This window comes from Pristiophorus japonicus, chromosome 18, assembly GCF_044704955.1.
Source record: "Pristiophorus japonicus isolate sPriJap1 chromosome 18, sPriJap1.hap1, whole genome shotgun sequence".
NCBI lineage: Eukaryota > Metazoa > Chordata > Chondrichthyes > Pristiophoridae > Pristiophorus > Pristiophorus japonicus.
This window is the reverse complement of record NC_091994.1, coordinates 23,894,759-23,917,154: the sequence shown is the minus strand read 5'-3', so window position 1 is coordinate 23,917,154 and position 22,396 is coordinate 23,894,759. Positions and strand designations below refer to the sequence as shown.

At 42.1% G+C, this 22,396-nt stretch overlaps 2 protein-coding genes across 7 annotated transcripts in view; one reads left to right on the top strand and one right to left on the bottom strand.

The window, feature by feature from the left end:
* The window catches only part of sf3a2 (splicing factor 3a, subunit 2), a 35,797-nt gene extending 28,127 nt beyond the window's left edge, over positions 1-7,670 (bottom strand). Inside the window, exons 1-3 of the mRNA XM_070859775.1 lie at positions 7,569-7,670; positions 348-506; positions 182-253 (exon numbers count right to left, since the gene is read on the bottom strand). Of these exons, the coding sequence (XP_070715876.1) occupies positions 182-253; positions 348-473 (198 nt within the window). The 5' untranslated portion in view covers positions 474-506; positions 7,569-7,670. The remainder of the gene's footprint in view (positions 1-181; positions 254-347; positions 507-7,568) is intronic.
* Positions 7,671-7,672: 2 nt separating this feature from the next.
* Positions 7,673-22,396, top strand: part of plekhj1 (pleckstrin homology domain containing, family J member 1) — a 36,491-nt gene continuing 21,767 nt past the window's right edge. For all 6 annotated transcript variants that reach the window (XR_011587587.1, XR_011587586.1, XM_070859780.1 and 3 more), the window contains exons 1-2: positions 7,673-8,107; positions 16,487-16,554. Coding sequence is in view for 4 of the 6 variants with exons in the window: in XM_070859780.1 (XP_070715881.1) it covers positions 8,014-8,107; positions 16,487-16,554 (162 nt within the window). In the remaining 2 variants the exon portion in view is untranslated. The remainder of the gene's footprint in view (positions 8,108-16,486; positions 16,555-22,396) is intronic.

The window sequence follows — 22,396 nt, the reverse complement described above, 5'->3', positions numbered from 1 at the left end:
GTATTTTTCACACTGTCTTGGGCCACTCCAGATGGTTGGCAATAGAAACAAAGACCTGTAACTACATCATACTACGATCTGCATCATACTATGATCTGAAGAGGAGATAAAACTCAGTCACCCAGCGCATATTTTACAGTTTCATGACACGATAGAACCACCCAAAGTATTTCAAACTTACCTCATTGTTGTGAAGTGTTAAGCAAAGTTTACATTCATAAGAACCCAAGTGATTTTTCATAAAATAGGGATCCTGCAAAATTAGAAAGGGAACAAAAATTACAATGAAGTACAGTAAAACATTACAAGGATTTCAAGTGCACAAATCGCAAGGATTAAAACGTAACCTTATTTATGTCAATGGTTTCCAAAGCCAACTGTCTCAGCCGTTCTCTACGATCTCGATTGCTTTCGGAAGAGGAAGCAACCCCTCCACTCCCCGTTTTTCCTCCCGGTCGATGTTGAAAATCCATAGTTATTTGATGAAGTGTATCTTAGTACAAAATCTGAAAGAATTTAAAAACAAAAATGCAGATACATTAGCCCAGAATACTTTACTTTCATCACATAAACTTATCGATGTTTCACAAAATGGCATCTTAGCACAAATAGTTTTATATCATCGCATGAATGGTAATTCCACGATCTGATGATCACAGCTGGGATAGGAACTATCAGGGTGCGCATGTTGGAAAATCACAAGCTGGGTGCCACTGATTCCCGAGATGCACTCAATGTGAGCATTGCTCTGCAGTAGGAATGACAGACTGTGGAATCACCCATATAACGTTTAAAAAAAATACCAGCATGATACAAGATTTCAATCTGAGTTCTTGAGGTTATCTCAAGAGAGTAGTAGTCTCGCCTGTGATACAGGAGGTCGTGGATTCAAGTCCCACTCCAAGAACTTGATCACGTAAATCTAGGCTGACACTCCAGTGCAGTGCTGAGGGAGGTGCCTTCTTTCGGATGAAACGTTAAGCCGAGGCCTCGTCTTCTCTCTCAGGTGGATGTAAAGATCCCATGGCACTATTTCAAAGAACAGCAGGAGAGTTATCCCCGGTGTCCTGGCCAATATATCCCTCAATCAACATAACAAAAACAGATTATCTGGTCATTATCACATTGCTGTTTGTGGGAGTTTGCTGCCGCGTTTCCCACATTACAACAGTGACTACACTCCAAAAGTACTTGATTAGCTGTAAAGTGCTTGGAGACATCCGGTGGTCGTGAAAGGCACTATATAAATGCAAATCAATCTTTCTATCATTAATGTACTGAAACAATGCTATCATAATCATGGTGCACATACTGATGGGAGAATTCAGCTTCATAAAAAGGAACAAAATATTCATGGCAAATATTTCATACTATTTGGTGACTAGTATAGTGGGTTAGACACTAACTTTCCATTTTTAGGAGCTGCTTTCACATCCAACCCATTCTCTGTTGATGTCTACCTGCTGACTGTTAGGGTTCTGTGTGAAGTGGGCTAGGTGAGCTTCCACCCAGTTCCTTGTGCTGAAGAAGCCCTTTGTGCCGGCCAGTTACTTCATTTTTAAACTTTTATTAATTTGATTGGTCAGTGCTTACTGTTCGATACTGCTCCCAAAACCCCAGCTTTAAGCTCCACAGTATGGACTTACATTTGCAGGGATTGGAACCAAGACTAAAGTCAAACTTCCTACACGAAAGTTCAAAGAGGCCAGCCACCTCTAATTGTGGTGCAGGTTAAAACCCAGCTTCCATGGTAACGGTACTGTAAAATTATGCCTTTTCCAACATTTTATTTTTTCTGTTAAGTGAAGGCTCGATAACACCTATGAAACTCTGGCACTGGCTCTGACTCCATCACAGTTGAGATATAAATTAGTCACAATCTGTTCGAGTGGGGGGGGGGTTGGGGGAGGACAGACTGAATGACATACCTCATTCCTAAGTAATGTCCCATTCAAACTGAAGCTGTTGTACCCATCTCAACATTCTGATCAATTTTAAGCTCAGCTTTAAACCTCACATTTGGTCCGTCAACAAGTCTATTTTCTTTCACATTGTCCATTTACATCACTACTTCAAACCTTCTTAATGCTTTAAGCGCCTTGAGGATTTAATTCTCACAAGCTGTTTCATCAGCTAATCCAGAATTCCACAGCTCAAGTCCCCTCTCACAAAGTCCTGCTCACCTATCACTCTGTCCTTACTAAACTCAACTGGTTTGTTGTGCACTCAATTACAAGATCCCCACCCTTGTCTTCCAATCCACATATAGCCTCACTCTACTCTATCTGGAAAATCTTCTGCAGCCCTACACTCCAACCGTTACCATCCATTTCTTTAACTCAGGATTTCTACTTTCTCCTCACACCATCTGCTCTACCAGAGCCCAATTGCTTTGCCCTTACACACCATCAAACTTTGTATTTTTTACTTCTCTCACTGCCTCAATCGTACCTCCGGTCTTCCTCCCACCCAAATTGTTCATTTCTCTCCCTTGTAAACTGCTGAAATGTTCACCTATATACTTCCTTATTAATGCAAGCAGCAGTTGTTGTTAAAGCAAATGCAACAGAGTACTGCTGTAATTCCAATCAGAATTATACTAGAAAAGGGATGTAATTTTGCCATGAAATTGCCATTCTTTCCAATAACTTCTTTCCTGATGATCACACATCAAGGTATCATAAGCATAAGAAACTAGTAGAAAAATGTATTGTAATGCACAAAAAAATCTTTTAACCTGTGTGAATTCTGGAAAATAGTACACAATAAAATATTAGCATAGCAGGCATCAAGTTTTTTTTAAATTAGATTTTCAATAGTTTACATGCAGATAGATATTTTTCTGGAGCTTTGAACACCTCAACTGACATACATTTGTGAAGTTCCATCACAGCTGTGCATGGCCTGGCAGCAGTGCATTTTGACAGTTATGGAGCCTTTTTTTTTAAATTTTCGAATCTCAGGATTTGTCTGGCTTGTGAGTTCAAAGGGTCCTATATACATTAGCTAGTAGAGGGAGTCACTGTCTTTGGTTTATTCCTGTTCTGCATTGGTCTGTTCTCCTTTGGAAGTCGGTCATTAGATTGCCTACTTTTATCTCTGCACCACCATCAGTTCCCCCGTACCCCCCAAAAAATAGCCTCACCCATGCCTTTGGCACCACCAAGCTCAACATAGAAACATAGAAATTAGATGCAGGAGTAGGCCATTCGGCCCTTCGAGTCTGCACTGCCATTCAATAAGATCATGACTGATCATTCAACCTCAGTACCCCTTTCCTGCTTTCTCTCCATACCCCTTGATCCCTTTGGCCATAAGGGCCATATCTAACTCCCTTTTGAATATAATCGAACGAACTAGCTTCAACAACTTTCTGCAGTAGAGAATTCCACAGGTTAACCACTCTCTGAGTGAAGAAGTTTCTCCTCATCTCAGTCCTAAATGGCTTTACCCCTTATCCTTAGACTGTGACCCCTGGTTCTGGAACTCCCCAGCAACGGGAACATTCTTCCTGCCTCTAACCTGTCCAATCCCGTCAGAATTTTGTGTGTTTCTATGAGATCCCCTCTCATTCTTCTAAACTCCTGTGGATACAAGCCCAGTTGATCCAGTCTCTCCTCATATGAGTGTCCTGCCATCCTGGGAATCAATCTGGTGAACCTTCGCTGCACTCCTGAATAGCAAGAACGTCCTTCCTCAGATTAGGAGACCAAAAATTAACACAATAGTCCACGTCTGGCCTCACTAAGGCTCTGTACAACTGCAGTAAGACCTCCCTGCTCCTATACTCAAATCCTCTAGCTATGAAGGCCAACATGCCATTTGCCGCCTTCACTGCCTGCTGTACCTGCATGCCAAATTTCAAATGATTGATGTACCATGACACCCAGGTCTCGTTGCATCTACCCGTTTCCTAATCTGTCACGATTCAGATAATATTCTGTCTTCGTGTTTTTGCCACCAAAGTTGATAACCTCACATTTATCCACATTATACTGCAACTCCCATGCATTTGTCCACTCACCTAACCTGTCCAAGTCACCCTGCAGCCTCTTAGCATCCTCCTCACAGCGCACACCGCCACCCAGCTTAGTGTCATCTGCAAACTTGGAGATACTACATTCAATTCCTTCATCTAAATTATTGATGTATATTGTAAATAGCTGGGGTCCCAGCACTGAACCCTGCAGCACCCCACTAGTCACTGCCTGTCATTCTGAAAAGGACCCGTTTATTCCGACTCTTTGCTTCCTGTCTGCCAACCAGTTTTCGATCCACGTCAATACATTACACCCAATACCATGTGCTTTAATTTTGCACACTAATCTCTTGTGTGGGACCTTGTCAAAAGCCTTTTGAAAGTCCAAATACACCACATCCACTGGTTCTCCCTTGTCCACTCTACTAGTTACATCCTCAAAAAATTCTAGAAGATTTGTCAAGCATGATTTCCCTTTCATAAATCCATGCTGACTTGGACCGATCCTGTCACTGCTTTCCAAATGCGCTGCTATTTCATCTTTAATAATTGATTACAACATTTTCCCCTCCACCGATGTCAAGCTAACCGGTCTATAATTCCCTATTTTCTCTCTCCCTCCTTTTTTAAAAAGCGGTGTTACATTAGCTACCCTCCAGTCTATAGGAACTGATCCAGAGTCAATAGAATGTTGGAAAATGACCACCAATGCATCCACTATTTCTAGGGTCACTTCCTTAAGTACTCTGGGATGCAGATTATCAGGCCCTGGGGATTTATCGGCCTTCAATCCCATCAATTTCCCTAACACAATTTCCTGACTAATAAGGATTTTTTCAGTTCCTCCTTTTCGCTAGACCCTCGAACCCCTAGTATTTCCTGAAAGTTATTTGTGTCTTCCTTGGTGAAGACAGAGCCAAAGTATTTGTTCAATTGGTCCGCCATTTCTTTGTTCCTCATTATAAATTCACCTGATTCTGACTGCAAAGAACCTACGTTGGTCTTCACTAATCTTTTTCTCTTCACATATCCATAGAAGCTTTTGCAGTCAGTTTTAATGTTCCTTGCAAGCTTCCTCATACTTTATATCCCCCCTCCTAATTAGACCCAATTGTCCTCCTCTGCTGAATTCTAAATTTCTCCCAGTCCTCGGGTTTGCTGCTTTTTCTGGCCAATTTATATGCCGTTTCCTTGGATTTAACACGATCCCTAATTTCCCTTGTTAGCCACGGTTGAGCTACCTTCCCCTTTTTATTTTTACTCCAGACAGGGATGTACAATTGTTGAAGTTCATCCATGTAATCTATAAATGTCTGCCATTGCCTATCCACTGTCAACTTTTTAAGCATCATTTGCCAGTCTATCCTAGCCAATTCACGTCTCACGCCATCGAAGTTACCTTTCCTTAAGTTCAGGACCCCAGTCTCTGAATTAACACTGCCACTCTCCATCTTAATAAAGAATTCTACCATATTATGCTCACTCTTCCCCAGGGGGCCTCGCACAACAAGATTGCTATTAGTCCTCTCTCATTACACAACACCTAGTCTAAGTCTAGGATGGCCAGCTCCCTAGTTGGTTCCTCGACATATTGGTCTAGAAGGCCATCCCTAATACACTCCAGGAAATCCTCCTCCACCACATTGGTTAGCCCAATCTATATGTAGATTAAAGTCGCCCATGATAACGGCTGTACCTTTATTGCACGCATCCCTAATTTCTTGTTTGATGCCATCCCCAACCTCACTACTACTGTTTGGTGGTCTGTACACAACTCACTAGCATTTTCCGCCCTTTGGTATTCCGCAGCTCTACCCATACACATTCCACATCATCCAAGCTAATGCCCTTTCTTACTATTGCGTTAATTTCCTCTTTAACCAGCAATGCTACCCCACCTCCTTTTCCTTTCTGTCTATCCTTGCTGAATGTTGAATACCCCTGGATGTTGAGTTCCCAGCCTTGGTCACCCTGGAGCCATGTCTCTGTAATCCCAATTATATCATAATTGTTAATAGCTGCCTGCGCAGTTTATTCATCCACCTTCTTACAAATACTCCTCGCATTGAGGCACAGAGCCTTCAGGCTTGTCTTTTTAACAGCGTTTGTCCCTTTGGAATTTTGCTGTGATGTGGCCCTTTTTGATTTTTGCCTCAAGTTTCTCTGCCCTCCACTTTTACTATTCTCCTTTCTATCTTTTGCTTCTGCCCCTATTTTATTTCCGTCTCCCTGCATAGATTCCCATCCCCCTGCCATATTAGTTTAACCCCTCCCCAACAGCACTAGCAAACACTCCCCCAGGACACTGGTTCCGGTCCTGCCCAGGTGCAGAACGTCCGGTTTGTACTGGTCCCACCTCCCCCAGAACTGGTTCCAATGTCCCAGGAATTTGAATCCCTCTCTCTTGCTACTCTGACTAGCACGTGCACATCGCCCCACCAACCTCCATATATATGCAGTGTCTTCTTGCCATCTCAGCTCAACGTTCATGAACCTCTCTAGCTGGCTACATTTCTTCAAAATCCTTCTCCCAATCTTTAGATGTTTCAATGATTTGCCCTAATTATTCTACATGCGATGGGCATCTGTTTCTCTGTTAGGGCCTTTACTGCATTAAAGTCTTTATAAAAATAGAAATTGTTGTTTGGCAGGAAAGTAGCAGGATGTGAAAGAGAGGGTTATGTGTCAAGTGTGCTTTCACCTGATTACCTGATACTTCAGCTCCAGGCAGAGGCCACACACCACTTGCTCCAATTGGTATATGTCCATTAGATGGTTGAACAATTCAACCTACATTGAAGTAGTCCCTTTAATATATAGAAAAATATCCAAAAACATTTCAAAGTAGTAAAAATGGATACCAAGCACCGGGGGAAGTTAGGCAAATGAAAGAACGTACACTTGTATAACACCTTCCACATCCTCGAGTGATCTTAAAGTGCTACACAGCCAATGAATTACTTTTGAAGTGAAGTCAGTGTTATTCTATAGGCAAACATGGCAGCTAATATGTACACAGTAAGGTCCTTTCAATAGCAAATAAGATAAGTGACCAGTTGATCTGTATTGGGGGTGTAGGCTGAATGATGAATGCTGGCCAGAACACCAGGGGAGCTTGCTGTTCTTCAAACGGTGCAATACTATCTTTTACATCCACCTGAACAGGCCTCAGTTTAATGTTTCATTCAAATGATAATTTCTCTGACAATGCAGTACTCTCTCAATAATGCCTCAAACACTCCTGCTTCTTTCACCATTCAAGTAAACATGCAGTACAAACATTTCCCAGCACCATTACACTTGCAGAATGGCCCGAGCCAGACACATAAAGCTCACTCTCACCAAAGTGTCCCCAATTACTGCAAGTTAACCACAGTTTGGGGGAGGAGGAGCACCGGTGAAAATCCTATCAACGCAATGAACATTCGGGGATGCACAGGCCTCAGGTAGCTGCACCGCCGAGAATAGCGCAAGCGCACACGCAGCGGGCGGGTTTAACAACCAAGGACCCGGGGGCCCAGCCTCAGAACCGCCCCAAGCCCCCAAAGCCCCCAAAGCCCCAGCCGCCGCTAGCGGAGTCGCCCAATACCTCAAACCGTCTCCCGGCGCCGCACCAAGCCAAGCCGGGCCTCGCAAAACAAACCGGAAGAAGGTCGGCGTGCCGGATGTGAGTCTTTTCAAAAACAACTTTATTGAGACCGGCCATCCGTCGAGCAGCCTCAGCGAGCGCGAGCGGGGAGCGTTGGTTGTCGCGAGCGAGCCGTTGGTCATGAGCGGTCGCCAGCCGCTACCCGCTCCGCCCTTTGTGGCGGTGGTCGTTTAAAAGCCCTCGGGGGTTTCCGGCTCTTTCCGTGTCTTTCTATTGCTCTTTAAATTGCCAGCGGGGCCGGACTTTATTTAACTTTCATACAAACCACAAGCTCCTAGGCCTTTGGTTCCAGGGTTTATAGCCAGCCCGGGGGGTGTGTGTGTGTGTGACCGCAGGGAGGGAGGAGCCGCTTCAACCCTTTCAAAGTGGGGGGGCTTGGGCTGCCATGAGATACAATGAGAAGGAGCTGCTGTGTCTCTCCAAGCAACCGGCCGAGAAAGCGGCCGAGCTCACCATGAGGGGCCCGAAGCGCAACGACGGTAAGGACACCTGATGCTTGCAATACATAAACCCTCAGCCAGCTGCTGGACGGGGCTCAGACTGGCGAGGGAGGGAGGGAGAGAGAGAGAGAGACAAGACACACACACACACACACACACACACACACACATCCTGGGTGTAGTGACCAGTGCCGAGTGATGTGTGACCTGGTGGTGGCAACTGGCTGAGTGTAATGTGCAAGATGTTGTCCAGAAGCCTTCTCACTTCTCGTTATTTCGAGTTATAATTAGTAGCTACCCCTTTTTTAAAAACGTATTTACATAGCTGTTCTCTTTGTTAAAAAAAATGCTGGAAATCATGAGGGAGGGAAAAAAAAACACCAGAAAATTCTGGCAATATACAGCAACAGCTTGCCTTTATATAGCTTTTAATGTAGCAACACTTTAGAGGTGTAAGAAAAACAGACGCTGAGCCAAAGGAGGTGTTATTATGAAGTGTGATCAAAAGTTTGATGAAAGAAGTAAGCAAGACTTTAAAGGAGGTGAGAAAGTTGGACAGATAGAGGGTTTAAGGTTGGAATTCCAGAGGAGCCTAGTAGCTGAAAACAAGCCCACCAATAATGGGGCAAAGGAGAGATGCACAAGAGGCTGGAATGAAAGGAACAGAGTAGTAGGCTGTACAGAGACTATAAGAGGTATTTGAAAATAAGAATTTAAAATTGGAGGTGTTGGACAAGGATAGTGGTAGAACAGGACATTGTGTGAAATAAAATACAACTGCAGAGGTTTGGATGAGCTGAAGGTTATGGATGGTGGAGGATGGATAGCTGGCCAGGAGGGCATTGGACTAGTTGAGTCTGGATGAGGGTTTCAGTGGCAGATTGACCAAGGTAGGAGTGGTGGAAGCAGGTGTTTTTTATAATGGAGTGGATATTATCGGAAACTCTGCTTGCGATTGAGCAAGATGCTGAGGGTACAAACTCTCTGGTTTGGTCTAAGACACTAAGCGGCAGGTCTGTCAGCATCTGTAAAGGGAAAAATAAACAGACAATGCTGGAAATACTCAGTAGGTCAGACAGCATTTGTGGAGTGAGAAACCGTTAATGGTTCAGGTTGATGACCTTTTGTCAGATTGGAAAATGTTAGATATAACCGGTTTTAAACGAGTGCAGAGGCAGGGAAGGAAATGCCTCCCCGTTTGTTCTTTCCTTCCCTTTTTTGCTCTTTCCACCTTTTTCCTGCCGCTAGGCCTACTTTAAATCTGTTATATCTGCAATGTTTTCCAGTTCTGACACGATCACAAATATGAAATGTTAACTCTGTTTCTCTTGCTACAGATGCTGCCTGACCTGCTGAGTATTTCCAGCATTTTCTGGTTATATTTCAGATTTCCAGCATCTGCAGTATTTTGCCTTTTCTAAAGAGAAAAAGATGGGCTAACATTGGGTTTAGACCCTTTGTCAGTACATTCAGTTCTGATGAAGGGTTGTGTCTGAGACATTAACCAGTCATTTTCTCTACAAATGTCAACAGGCTGTGCACATCCAATTTTTAAAAAACATTCCATTGGTACCAATTGGCCTACTATATTGCTCGGGCTTGTTTATTTTTAATCCCTGCTCGTGCTTGCCAGTGTTCAACTATTAGACATCATGCCTTCAGGCCAATTTGCATTGCAGCAATAAACCCTCCCCATAATGTTCTCTTTGCATTTCATATTTGTATTCATCATTTAAAAATTCAATAATTCCATCTGCAATAGCAATCTATCTAACATAGGAAATTGACATTAAATACAAAATAATTAATGTCCTTACGAATTCACGTAAAGCATTAGGAAAGAGAAAATATAAACAATAATGTTCCAGTCTGTCTATTGTTACTCTTCTACTCAATCAAAAGGTTTGTGAGTTGAAATTGTACTGCTATTTGAAACCTTTGATATGCCTACCTTAAATGAGTGATGCTAGTTCTCAATGGATTTGCTAGGTATGTTGTCAAATCCATTCCTGATTGAAAAATGCACCCCATCAGCCAATAGCCAAGCAGTGTTGGTAGTAATCCGGGAGAAGTCTGTGAATCAGCTTATCTTGCCTTTTGCCTAAAATAGAAATGTTTGGTGGAGGAAGTGACAACTAAATTACTGGGGGATGGAAGGGGGCCAGGTATGTTGTGTATTTAGTCTCCAATTTTTGACTTGTCAATTTTGCCTCTGTCCTGGGCTGCTCTTGCTCATCAGTTTCTTGGTTTGTGGCCAAATTTTGAAGATCACTTTCCCACATAATATAGTTTAAATAACATTAATTGAATCATATAGCTCAGTTTTCTTGTAGAACAAACCCTTTCTTGTTTGAGCCGTGCTGGCATCTAATATGGACAGTTTTGACCAACCATGTAGGCTCGGATTTTACGGTCAGCGGCGAAGGGATGGCTCCTAGTTTTGGATTTTCGCAAAAGGACAAACATTCTTTCCACATCTACCCTGTCCAACCCATTCATAATTTATATACTTATCTCTGGTCTTCTGTCCTTTTTTTATAGTATGGAGACACAACTGTGCACAGTACTAAGTGTGGCCTGACCATAACTTTACTACTTTTGAATTCTATACCCTTAGAAATAAATCCCAGTGCTTTGTTAGCATTTTTAATTTATTTGTTGACCTGTGGTGCTGCTTTTAATGATTTGTTCACTGGTATCCCGAGATCTCTTTGCTCTTCCATCCTATTCAGTTTCTTATTTTCTAAGGTGTAGGTGATGTTTCTATTTTTCTATTTTTCCTACCAAAGAGCACCGCATCACATTTATCTATGTTAAAGTTTGTTTGCTACGTCCAGTCTGCAAGTTTTCTAATGGCTTCTTGTATTATGTTGCATTCTTCCTCAGTGTTAGCTATACACCCCAATTTTCTGAAATAAAGGACATGAAAAACTGTCTCATAACTATATTAGCTGGTTGGCCTTTTCCAGATTGAGTAAAACATCCTATATAGTTAACAATCGCTTGTATGGACAAGTGGCACTGGCCTCAGAATTTTCTGTGGGATGGGATCCTTCCCTAAGCTTGTTTTTGAGATTTGTTATTTCAGGTTTTCTACTTTGTCACTTTGTGATGTGGGATGCTAATCCTGGTTAAGTTCCTCAGCCCATTCAGTAAGATCCATTTCTTCTGTATCATTTTCCAGGTTCAGTTGAAGAATGGGAAATTAGCTATATAGAGTAAGAAGTATATTTTCTCATTGCTCTTTTCATCACCCTCAAAAAGGGTCCAAATATTTGAAATGGTAGGGAAGAAAATAATATTCCCAAAATAGCCAGCAGATGAAACATAGCATTCATTGTCATAGAGCCCAACATAGCATCTCCCTGAACATTTTGATGCAGATCTATAACAGCAATGCACACTGAACACTTAGAATATGACTGCAAGTTCTGCTGCCCAAGATGTCCAAGACACTTAACATTACAGATCTGGTGATATGCAAAGCTTTTCAAATTTCCTTTCAACAGAATACTGCTGTTTGACTTGCAATTAAAGAAAACACAATTTTGTTAAAAAAAGCATCAGCAGATGTTCATGGACAGCCTGAGGCTCCTCACAGACCTATCAAAGGTTCTTGAATGCCTCAGTATGAGAATACAATCTTGGCAGATATGTTGTTGATGGAAACAAATAGTTTTCTGCATTCTTATGCCAGAAAAAAGATAGGGTTCAATTATTTCACAGTCTTCAAACGAATGGGAAGATTCAGGCCCATTCCAGACCTCATGGAATTGAATAACAAAGAAAAAGTTCAAATTGGTGAAGCTTCCTCATATAATTCAGGTGATGCATTAATGTGAGTGGTTAGCCACCAGACTCCAAAAATTAATATCTCTACAAATCATATGGGATGGCTCCAGAATTAACTGAGGTTCATTCTCAACTTACTAATATAGTAACTACTCAGAATAAGGGGTTGGCCATTTAGGACTTAGATTAGGAGAAACTTCTTCACTCAGGGTGATGAATCTTTGGAATTCTTTACCCCAGAGGGCTGTGGAGGCTCAGTCTTTGAGTATATTCAAGACATAGGTCGATTGATAGATCTTTGGATATTAAGGGAATCAAGGGATATGGAGATAGTGAAGTTGAGGTAGAAGATTAGCCATGATCTTATTGAATAGCGGAGCAGGCTCGAGGGGCCGAATGGCCTACTCCTATTCCTAATTCTTATATTCTTAGCCTTAAAATGAACAACATTATCATCATAATTCTGTGGCTGTGACACATCCTGTCTACTTACCAAGATAACTGGCTTATAGCTGCCCAATCTCGCGTGTAATATTTCAGGAGTTGGTTTGTACAATAAATTAGAAAACCTATTTATTGGAGTCAGAGCTCCATAAGTGCAGGGGATTTGTCTCCCTTCTTCCAAACCACACGTAGATCCAATAGCAGGTTATTCAGGTGCAGAAAGAATGCCGGTGGGGGGTTAAAATTGATGGATCAGGCCATTAACATGTTTACTTTTGTCTGTAATTTTTTTGTCCAGCTTTATTTTATGTGCTTACATATATTTTGTGGCATAACCTAAAGACCCCGCAAAAATATTAAAATGAGTACCTGTAGCAATTTTACACTGGGATCACATACTTTCCTACAAAACCCACTTTGAAGTGGTGCAAGGGAACTATGTGGTGGTGCTCTTGTATGGGAAAAGGCTGTGGAATGTATGTATTCTTTGTTGCACTGTTTATAATCTCTTGGAACTGTTTTAATTAGATATTTTCAGTATTTATAATATTTACTCATGAATTTGTGGAAAGATAGGGCAATTTTTATTTCCTTGCTGCAGCAAGTTTGGTTTTAACTGTCTGCCAGAAAATGTCTCTATTGCCTGCTCTTGCCTAAGTCACCACAGAGCAGACTATGTGAATACTTTACAGGACTTCAGAACAGGAACGAGTGCAAAAGGAGGGCACTGTGACAAAAATGAAACATTTTTATTTAGTGTTTTTTATTTTTTGTTTCTTCCATACAGTATATACTAAGTTAAATTCAGATTCAGTTAAAGAAATGACCTGACTGATGCGCACCAATACAAGAACAACCTGTAGGTCGCTTCAATGATTCAAAAGGGTGGTTTTAATATTTGAATGCATGTTTACTGCAAAGTGTTGCCGTGTTCTGTTGAGACATGTTGGTGATACCAATCTGCATAGTTGTTGTAGCCTACATCACAGATTTGAATGTCCGAGGAAGAGGTTATTCTGACCAGCAAATAAACCTTTAGATTTGACCTCCTCATGCAACCATGAGAGATGCATTTTTCCAGAGTTCGGGGTGAAGTTGCCCCAATTCAGCAATCCTTCCAAAATCCAGAGTCTGAAGGTTAGCGCTGAATCCCCATGTAGTTGTGATTGGATTTTGTTTTAAAAAGACTTGCATTTATATAGCGCCTTTCATGACCACCGGATGTCCCAAAGCGCTTGACAGTCAGTGAAATACTTTTTGAAGTGTAGTCACTGTCCGGTCTAATTTCACATTGAGCTTTAAGAACATAAGAATTAGGAACAGGAGTAGGCCATCTAGCCCCTCGAGCCTGCTCTGCCATTCAATAAGATCATGGCTGATCTGGTTGTGGACTCAGCTCCACTTACCCGCCCTCTCCCCGTAACCCTTAATTCCCTTATTGGTTAAAAATCTATCTATCTTTGACTTGAAAACATTCAATGAGCTAGCCTCAACTGCTTCCCTGGGCAGAGAATTCCACAGATTCACAACCCTCTGGGAGAAGAAATTCTTTCTCAACTCGGTCTTAAATTGGCTCCTCCGTATTTTGAGGCTGTGCCCCCTAGTTCTAGTCTCCCCTACCAATGGAAACAACCTCTCTGCCTCTATCTTGTCTATCCCTTTCATGATTTTAAATGTTTCTATAAGATCACCCCTCATCCTTCTGACTCCAAGGAGTAAAGACCCAGTCTACTCAATCTATCATCATAAGGTAACCCCCTCATTTCTGGAATCAGCCTAGTGAATCATCTCTGTACCCCTTCCAAAGCTAGTATATCCTTCCTTAAGTAAGGTGACCAAAACTACTCGCAGTACTCCAGGTGCGGCCTTACCAATACCTTATACAGTTGCAGCAAGACCTCCCTGCTTTTGTACTCCATCCCTCTCGCAATGAAGGCCAACATTTCATTTGCCTTTCTGATTACCTGCTGCACCTGCAAACTAACTTTTGGGATACCAAAAAAAGGAAAAAAAGGGCCTTGTAAATGTCTGGTGTGTCATCCAGGTCGGGGGGTACGGATTAATGTTTGTTTTTCAGGTAAACTCCAAAAGAGTTTCAAGCACAAGGATGGAATACAATGTAAGAGTTCATGCACAAGGACCCCCAGGTCCCACTGCACCACAGCATGTTGTAATTTCTCCCCATTCAAATAATATTCCCTTTTACTGTTTTTTTTTTTCCCCAAGGTGGATGACCTCACACTTTCCGACATTGTATTCCATCTGCCAAACCTTAGCCCATTCGCTTAACCTATCCAAATCTCCTTGCAGCCTCTCTGAGTCCTCTACAGAACCCGCTTTCCCACTAATCTTAGTGTCATCTGCAAATTTTGTTGCACTACACTCTGTCCCCTCTTCTAGGTCATCTATGTATATTGTAAACAGTTGTGGTCCCAGCACTGATCCCTGTGGCACACCACTAACCACTGATTTCCAACCGGAAAAGGACCCATTTATCCCGTCTCTCTGCTTTCTGTTCGCCAGCCAATTCTCTATCCATGCTAATACATTTCCTCTGACTCCGCGTACCTTTATCTTCTGCAGTAACCTTTTGTGTGGCACCTTATCGAATGCCTTTTGGAAATCTAAATACACCACATCCATCGGTACACCTCTATCTACCATGCTCGTTATATCCTCAAAGAATTCCAGTAAGTTAGTTAAACATGATTTCCCTTTCATGAATCCATGCTACGTCTGCTTGATTGCACTATTCCTATCTTGATGTCCCGCTATTTCTTCCTTAATGATAGCTTCAAGCATTTTCCCCACTACAGATGTTAAACTAACCGGCCTATAGTTACCTGCCTTTTGCCTGCCCCCTTTTTTAAACAGAGGCGTTACATTAGCTGCTTTCCAATCCACTGGTACGTCCCCAGAGTCCAGAGAATTTTGGTAGATTATAACGAATGCATCTGCAATAACTTCCGCCATCTCTTTTAATACCCTGGGATGCATTTCATCAGGACCAGGGGACTTGTCTATCTTCAGTCCCATTAGCCTGTCCAGCACTACCCCCCTAGTGATAGTGATTGTCTCAAGGTCCTCCCTTCCCACATTCCTGTGGCCTGCAAATTTTGGCATGGTTTTTGTGTCTTCCACTGTGAAGACGGAAGCAAAATAATTGTTTAAGGTCTCAGCCATTCCCACATTTCCCATTATTAAATCCCCCTTTTCATCTTCTAAGGGACCAACATTTACTTTAGTCACTCTTTTCCGTTTTATATATCTGTAAAAGCTTTTATTATCTGTTTTTATGTTTTGCGCAAGTTTACCTTCGTAATCTATCTTCCCTTTCTTTATTGCTTTTTTTAGTCATTCTTTGCTGTTGCTTAAAATATTCCCAATCCTCTAGTTCCCCACTAACCTTGGCCACCTTATACGCATTGGTCTTTGATTTGATACTTTCCTTTATTTCCTTGGTTATCCACGGCTGGTTATCCCTTCTCTTGACGCCCTTCTTTTTCACTGGAATATATTTTTGTTGCGCACTATGAAAGAGCTCCTTAAAAGTCCTCCACTGTTCCTCAATTGTGCCACCGTTTAGTCCTTGTTTCCAGTCTACTTTAGCCAACTCTGCCCTCATCCCACTGTAGTCCCCTTTGTTTAAGCATAGTACGCTCGTTTCAGGTGATGTGGTGCAGGAGATGCGGCCGTTTATTATTTTCAGTATTTCAAGGCAGAATAGTTACGTTCTGTGTGTTACTGTAAATTCTTAGTTTGATTTTGCTGCTGCTCCAAGCTCCATTATTACACACAGTCTCTGTTTCCTGCCTCTGCATTGATTTTGCCAGCCACTAGGTATTGCTAGCTATTTTTTGTTTGTCCCAGACAACCTTTGGAAAGACTGAAATATGTATTAGAAACACTTGTAACCTTTTTAAAGGCTGCAATAATCTTTGCCATCAAATTATGGTTGCTTTTAGGTGTCTGAAAACCTTTAAAGTTTCCTATTATCCTTTTTAAGAGCTGCTGACTCAGGATTTATCTGCTCCTCTCCACCCACCCAGTTGAGCTACCAGCACCAGACCCCATATGGGAACATTTGTATCAAGAATGTTTTGGATTAATGTAACCAAGTTAGGCATAGAGTATAGGTACTAAGAATTTTGCTTATAATGTATATATGTTTCTTCTCTCAAGCTGCAAAAAGTCGTCTAGTGAAGCTAGTTGTCAACTTTCTTTTCTACTTCAGAATTGATGAAGAGGAGGTAAGACTGCTTCAAAGTTTATTTGATATGCTAATCACTTGGCACACATTCATCCATGACTATATTACTGAAAATTGATTATGCCAACCATTTGCCATACTTTACTAAGTCACTTATTTAGATACAGTAACATTCTTGTCCTAACTCGAGTCAATTTAGGCAAGGTAATGTCAGATTATATGTTGTGACTTAAAATCTAAATGTCTGTCTACATATATATATATTGCACATTTTAGAAAAGATGTCAAGAACTTGAGAGAGGTTGCAGAGGAGATTTGCCAGAATGGTACCAGGGGTGAGGCAATTTAGTTATGTGAATTCTGGGGGTTTTGAGAGAGTAGATGGGGAGAAACTTTCCACTGCCAGGAGGGTTGGTAACCTGATGACACCGATTTAAGATAATTGCCAAAAAAGCCAGGGGGAGATGAGGCGAATATCTTTTTACTCAGTATGTTATGATCTGGAATGCATTGCCTGAAAGGGTGGAGGAAGCAAATTCAGTAGTAAATTTCAAAAGGGAATTGGATATATACTTGGAAAAAGAAACATTTGCAGGACTATGGGGAAAGAACAGGGGGGTGGGACTAATTGGTAAATCTCTTGCAGAGAGCTCGCACATGCATGATGGACCGAATGGCCTCCGCTGTGCTGTATGATTCTATATTTGTTATACAGGGTATTATGTTTTGCATTCAGGGATCATCGTTTTATAATATGCAGTCATGCCTGAACATTTATCACTAGATGGAGCTTCAGAAGCTCCTACAGCATCATTAATGCACTCTGAGGGAAATTTACTTTGTCCTGACTTTACATGGGAAAGCCATGGAAGACAAGAAGATAAGAATTAGGAACAGGAGTAGGCCATCTAGCCCCTCGAGCCTGCTCCGCCATTCAACAAGATCATGGCTGATCTGGCCGTGAACTCCGCTCCACTTACCCGCCCGCTCCCCATAACCCTTAATTCCCTTATTAGTTAAAAATCTATCTATCTGTGATTTGAATACATTCAATGAGCTAGCCTCAACTGCTTCCTTGGGCAGAGAATTCCACAGATTCATAACCCTCTGGGAGAAGAAATTCCTTCTCAACTCGGTTTTAAATTGGCTCCCCCGTATTTTGAGGCTGTGCCCCCCACCCTAGTTCTAGTCTCCCCGACCAGTGGAAACAACCTCTCTGCCTCTATCTTGTCTATCCCTTTCATTATTTTACATGTTTCTATAAGATCACCCCTCATCCTTCTGAACTCTCCAACGAGTAAAGACCCAGTCTACTCAATCTATCATCATAAGGTAACCCCCTCATCTCTGGAATCAGCCTAGTGAATCGTCTCTGTACCCCCTCCAAAGCTAGTATATCCTTCCTTAAGTAAGGTGACCAAAACTGCACGCAGTACTCCAGGTGCGGCCATACCAATACCCTATACAGTTGCAGCAAGACCTCCCTGCTTTTGTACTCCATCCCTCTCGCAATGAAGGCCAACATTCCATTCGCCTTCCTGATTACCTGCTGCACCTGCAAACTAACTTTTTGGGATTCATGCATAAGAACCCCCAGGTCCCTCTGCACCACAGCATGTTGTAATTTCTCCCCATTCAAATAATATTCCCTTTTACTGTTTTTTTTTTCCAAGGTGGAGGACCTCACATTTTCCGACATTGTATTCCATCTGCCAAACCTTAGCCTATTCGTTTAACCTATCTAAATCTCTTTGCAGCCTCTCTGTGTCCTCTACACAACCTGCTTTCCCACTAATCTTTGTCATCTGCACATTTTGATACACTACACTCTGTCCCCTCTTCCAGGTCGTCTATATAGTTGTGGTCCCAGCACCGATCCCTGTGGCACACCACCTACCACCGATTTCCAACTCGAAAAGGACCCATTTATCCCGACTCTCTGCTTTCTGTTAGCCAGCCAATTCTCGATCCATGCTAATATATTTCCTCTGACTCCGCGTACCTTTATCTTCTGCATAGAAACATAGAAACATAGAAAATAGGTGCAGGAGCAGGCCATTCAGCCCTTCTAGCCTGCACCGCCATTCAATGAGTTCATGGCTGAACATGAAACTTCAGTACCCCCTTCCTGCTTTCTCGCCATAACCCTTGATCCCCCGAGTAGTAAGGACTTCATCTAACTCCCTTTTGAATATATTTAGTGAATTGGCCTCAACTACTTTCTGTGGTAGAGAATTCCACAGGTTCACCACTCTCTGGGTGAAGAAGTTTCTCCTCATCTCGGTCCTAAATGGCTTACCCCTTATCCTCGGACTGTGACCCCTGGTTCTGGACTTCCCCAACATTGGGAACATTCTTCCTGCATCTAACCTGTCTAAACCCGTCAGAATTTTAAACGTTTCCATGAGGTCCCCTCTCATTCTTCTGAACTCCAGTGAATACAAGCCCAGTTGATCCAGTCTTTCTTGATAGGTCAGTCCCGCCATCCCGGGAATCAGTCTGGTGAATCTTCGCTGTAGCCTTTTGTGTGGCACCTTATTGAATGCCTTTTGGAAATCTAAATACAGCACACCCATCGGTACACCTCTATCCACCATGCTCATTATATCCTCAAAGAATTCCAGTAAATTAGTTAAACATGATTTCCCCTTCATGAATCCATGTTGCGTCTGCTTGATTGCACTATTCCTATCTAGATGTCCCGCTATTTCTTCCTTAATGATAGCTTCAAGCATTTTCCCCACTACAGATGTTAAACTAACCGGCCTATAGTTACCTGCCTTTTGTCTGCCCCCTTTTTTTAAATAGAGGCGTTACATGAGCTGCTTTCCAATCCGCTGGTACCTCCCCAGAGTCCAGAGAATTTTGGTAGATTATAACGAATGCATCTGCAATAACTGCCGCCATCTCTTTTAATACCCTGGGATGCATTTCATCAGGACCAGGGGACTTGTCTACCTTGAGTCCCATTAGCCTGTCCAGCACTACCCCTCTAGTGATAGTGATTGTATCAAGGTCCTCCCTTCCCACATTCTTGTGACCTGCAATTTTTGGCATGGTTTTTGTGTCTTCCACTGTGAAGACCGAAGCAAAATAATTGTTTAAGATCTCAGCCATTTCCACATTTCCCATTATTAAATCCCCCTTCTCATCTTTTAAGGGACCAACATTTACTTTAGTCACTCTTTTCCATTTTATGTATCTGTAAAAGCTTTTACTATCTGTTTTTATGTTTTGCGCAAGTTTACTTTCGTAATCTATCTTTCCTTTCTTTATTGCTTTCTTAGTCATTCTTTGCTGTCGTTTAAAATTTTCCCAATCTTCTAGTTTCCCACTAACCTTGGCACTAATATATACTAAAAGTCTTGCTTCCAGCATGCATAGATGGACCTTAAACATTGTACATTACACTCATGGTTTTGCATCATAAATATTGGTTACATTTAAATTGTTTGCACTGTTGATTCTGATTTTGTTTAAGTTAACTATGTCAATTTGCTCAAGTATACATTTGTCACTGAACAACCTGCTACTGTTGGTTGAAGCTGGTGCCACTGGAGGAAGAGGGGAGGAGGGTAGAAGTTATGCTACAGCTATACAAAGCCCTGGTTAGACCACACCTGGAGTACTGTGTTCAGATCTCAGCACCACACCTTAGGAAGGATATATTGGCCTTGAAGGGAGCGCAGCGTAGATTTACCAGAATGATACTTAGACTCCAAAGGTTAAATTATGAAGAGAGATTACATGCACTAGGGTTGTATTCCCTGGAATTTAGACGGTGATTTGATCAAAGTTTTCAAGATATTAAGGGTAACTGATAGGATAGATAGAGAGAAACTATTTCTTCTGGTTGAGATGTCTAGGACTAGGATATAGCCATAAAGTTAGACCCAGGCCTTCCAGGAGTAAAGTTAGGTAACACTTCTACACACACAGGGTGGTAGAAGTTTGGAACTCTCTTCTGCAAATGGCAGTTGATAGGTTAATTAATTTAAATCTGACATTGATAGATTTATGTTAACCAAAGGAATTAAGGGATGTGGGGCAAAGATGGGTATTTTGGAGTTAAGTCACAGATTAGCCATGATCCCATTGAATAGAGGAATAGGCTTGAGGGGCTAAATGGCTGTCTCCTGTTCCTAGGAGATGCAGCCTTTGCTGCAGCTGTTACCTGGGCGCCAGCTACCGGCACTGCGTTTGAGGGTTGATATTGCCAAGGGGCAGCAGGAGATTTTTACTGGTGAATCCTGTATCTGTGATGGCTCCTCTGGAGGCCGATTCCTGATTGCTTATCCTGCCCTGGCCCCTGACTCCACTCACTCTCTGGACTCTCCTGACGCTGTGCCTTCTCAAGAACAATGACAATGCCTGTGCGTTTTGCAAGATATATATATATATATATATATATATAAACACTCACAACTTAGGGATAGTGTTAAATCCAAGGAAGAGGCATATAAATTGGCCAGAAAAAGCAGCAAATCTGAGGACTAGGAGAAATTTAGAATTCAGCAGAGGAGGACAAAGGATTTAATTAGGAGAGGGAAAATAGAGTATGAGAGTAAGCTTGCAGGGAACAAAAAAAATTGACTGCAGAAGCTTCTATAGCTATGTGAAGAGAAAAAGATTAGTGAAGACAAATGTAGGTCCCTTGCAGTCAGAATCAGGTGAACAAAGAAATGGCAGACCAATTGAACAAATACTTTGGTTCTGTCTTCACTAAGAAAGACACAAATAACCTTCTGGAAATACTAGGGGACCGAGGGTCTAGCGAGAAGGAGGAACTGAAGGAAATCATTATTAGTCAGGAAATTGTGTTGGGGAAATTGATGGGATTGAAGGCCGATAAATCCCCAGGGTCTGATAGTCTGAATCCCAGAGTACTTAAGGAAGTGGTCATAGAAATAGTGGATGCATTGGTGGTCATTTTCCAACATTCTATAGACTCTGGATCAGGTCGTATGGATTGGAGGGTAGCTAATGGAACCCCACTTTTTAAAAAAGGAGGGAGAGAGAAAACGGTTAGCCTAACATCGGTAGTGGAGAAAATGTTGGAATCAATTATTAAAGATGTAATAGCAGTGTATTTGGAAAGCAATGACAGGATCGGTCCAAGTCAGTATGGATTTATGAAAGGGAAATCATGCTTGACAAATCTTTTAGAATTTTTTGAGGATGTAACTAGTAGAGTGGACAAGGGAGAACCAGTGGATGTGGTGTATTTGGACTTTCAAAAGGCTTTTGATAAGGTCCCACACAAGAGATTAGTGTGCAAAATTAAAGCACATAGTATTGGGGGTAATGTATTGATGTGGATAGAGAACTGGTTGGCAGACAGGAAGCAAAGAGTAGGAATAAACGGGTCCTTTTCAGAATGGCAGGCAGTGACTAGTGGGGTACTGCAAGGTTCAGTGCTGGGACCCCAGCTATTTACAATATACATTAATGATTTAGATGAAGGAATTGAATGTAATATCTCCAAGCTTGCAGATGACACTAAGCTGAGTGGTAGTGTAAGCTGTAGGAGGACGCTAAGAGGCTACAAGGTGACTTGGACAGGTTAGGTGAGTGGGCAAATGCATGGCAGATGCAGTATAATGTAGATAAATGTGAGGTTATCCACTTTGGTGACAAAAACAGGAAGGCAGAATATTTTCTGAATGGTGACAGATTAGGAAAAGGGGAGGTGCAACGAGACCTGGGTATTCTGGTACATCAGTCACCTGTACATCAGTCATCGAAAGTTGGCATGCAGGTACAGCAGGCGGTGAAGAAGGCAAATGGCATGTTGGCCTTCATAGCAAGAGGAATAGAGTATAGGAGCAGGGAGGTCTTACTGCAGTTGTACAGGGCCTTGGTGAGTCTACACCTTGAATATT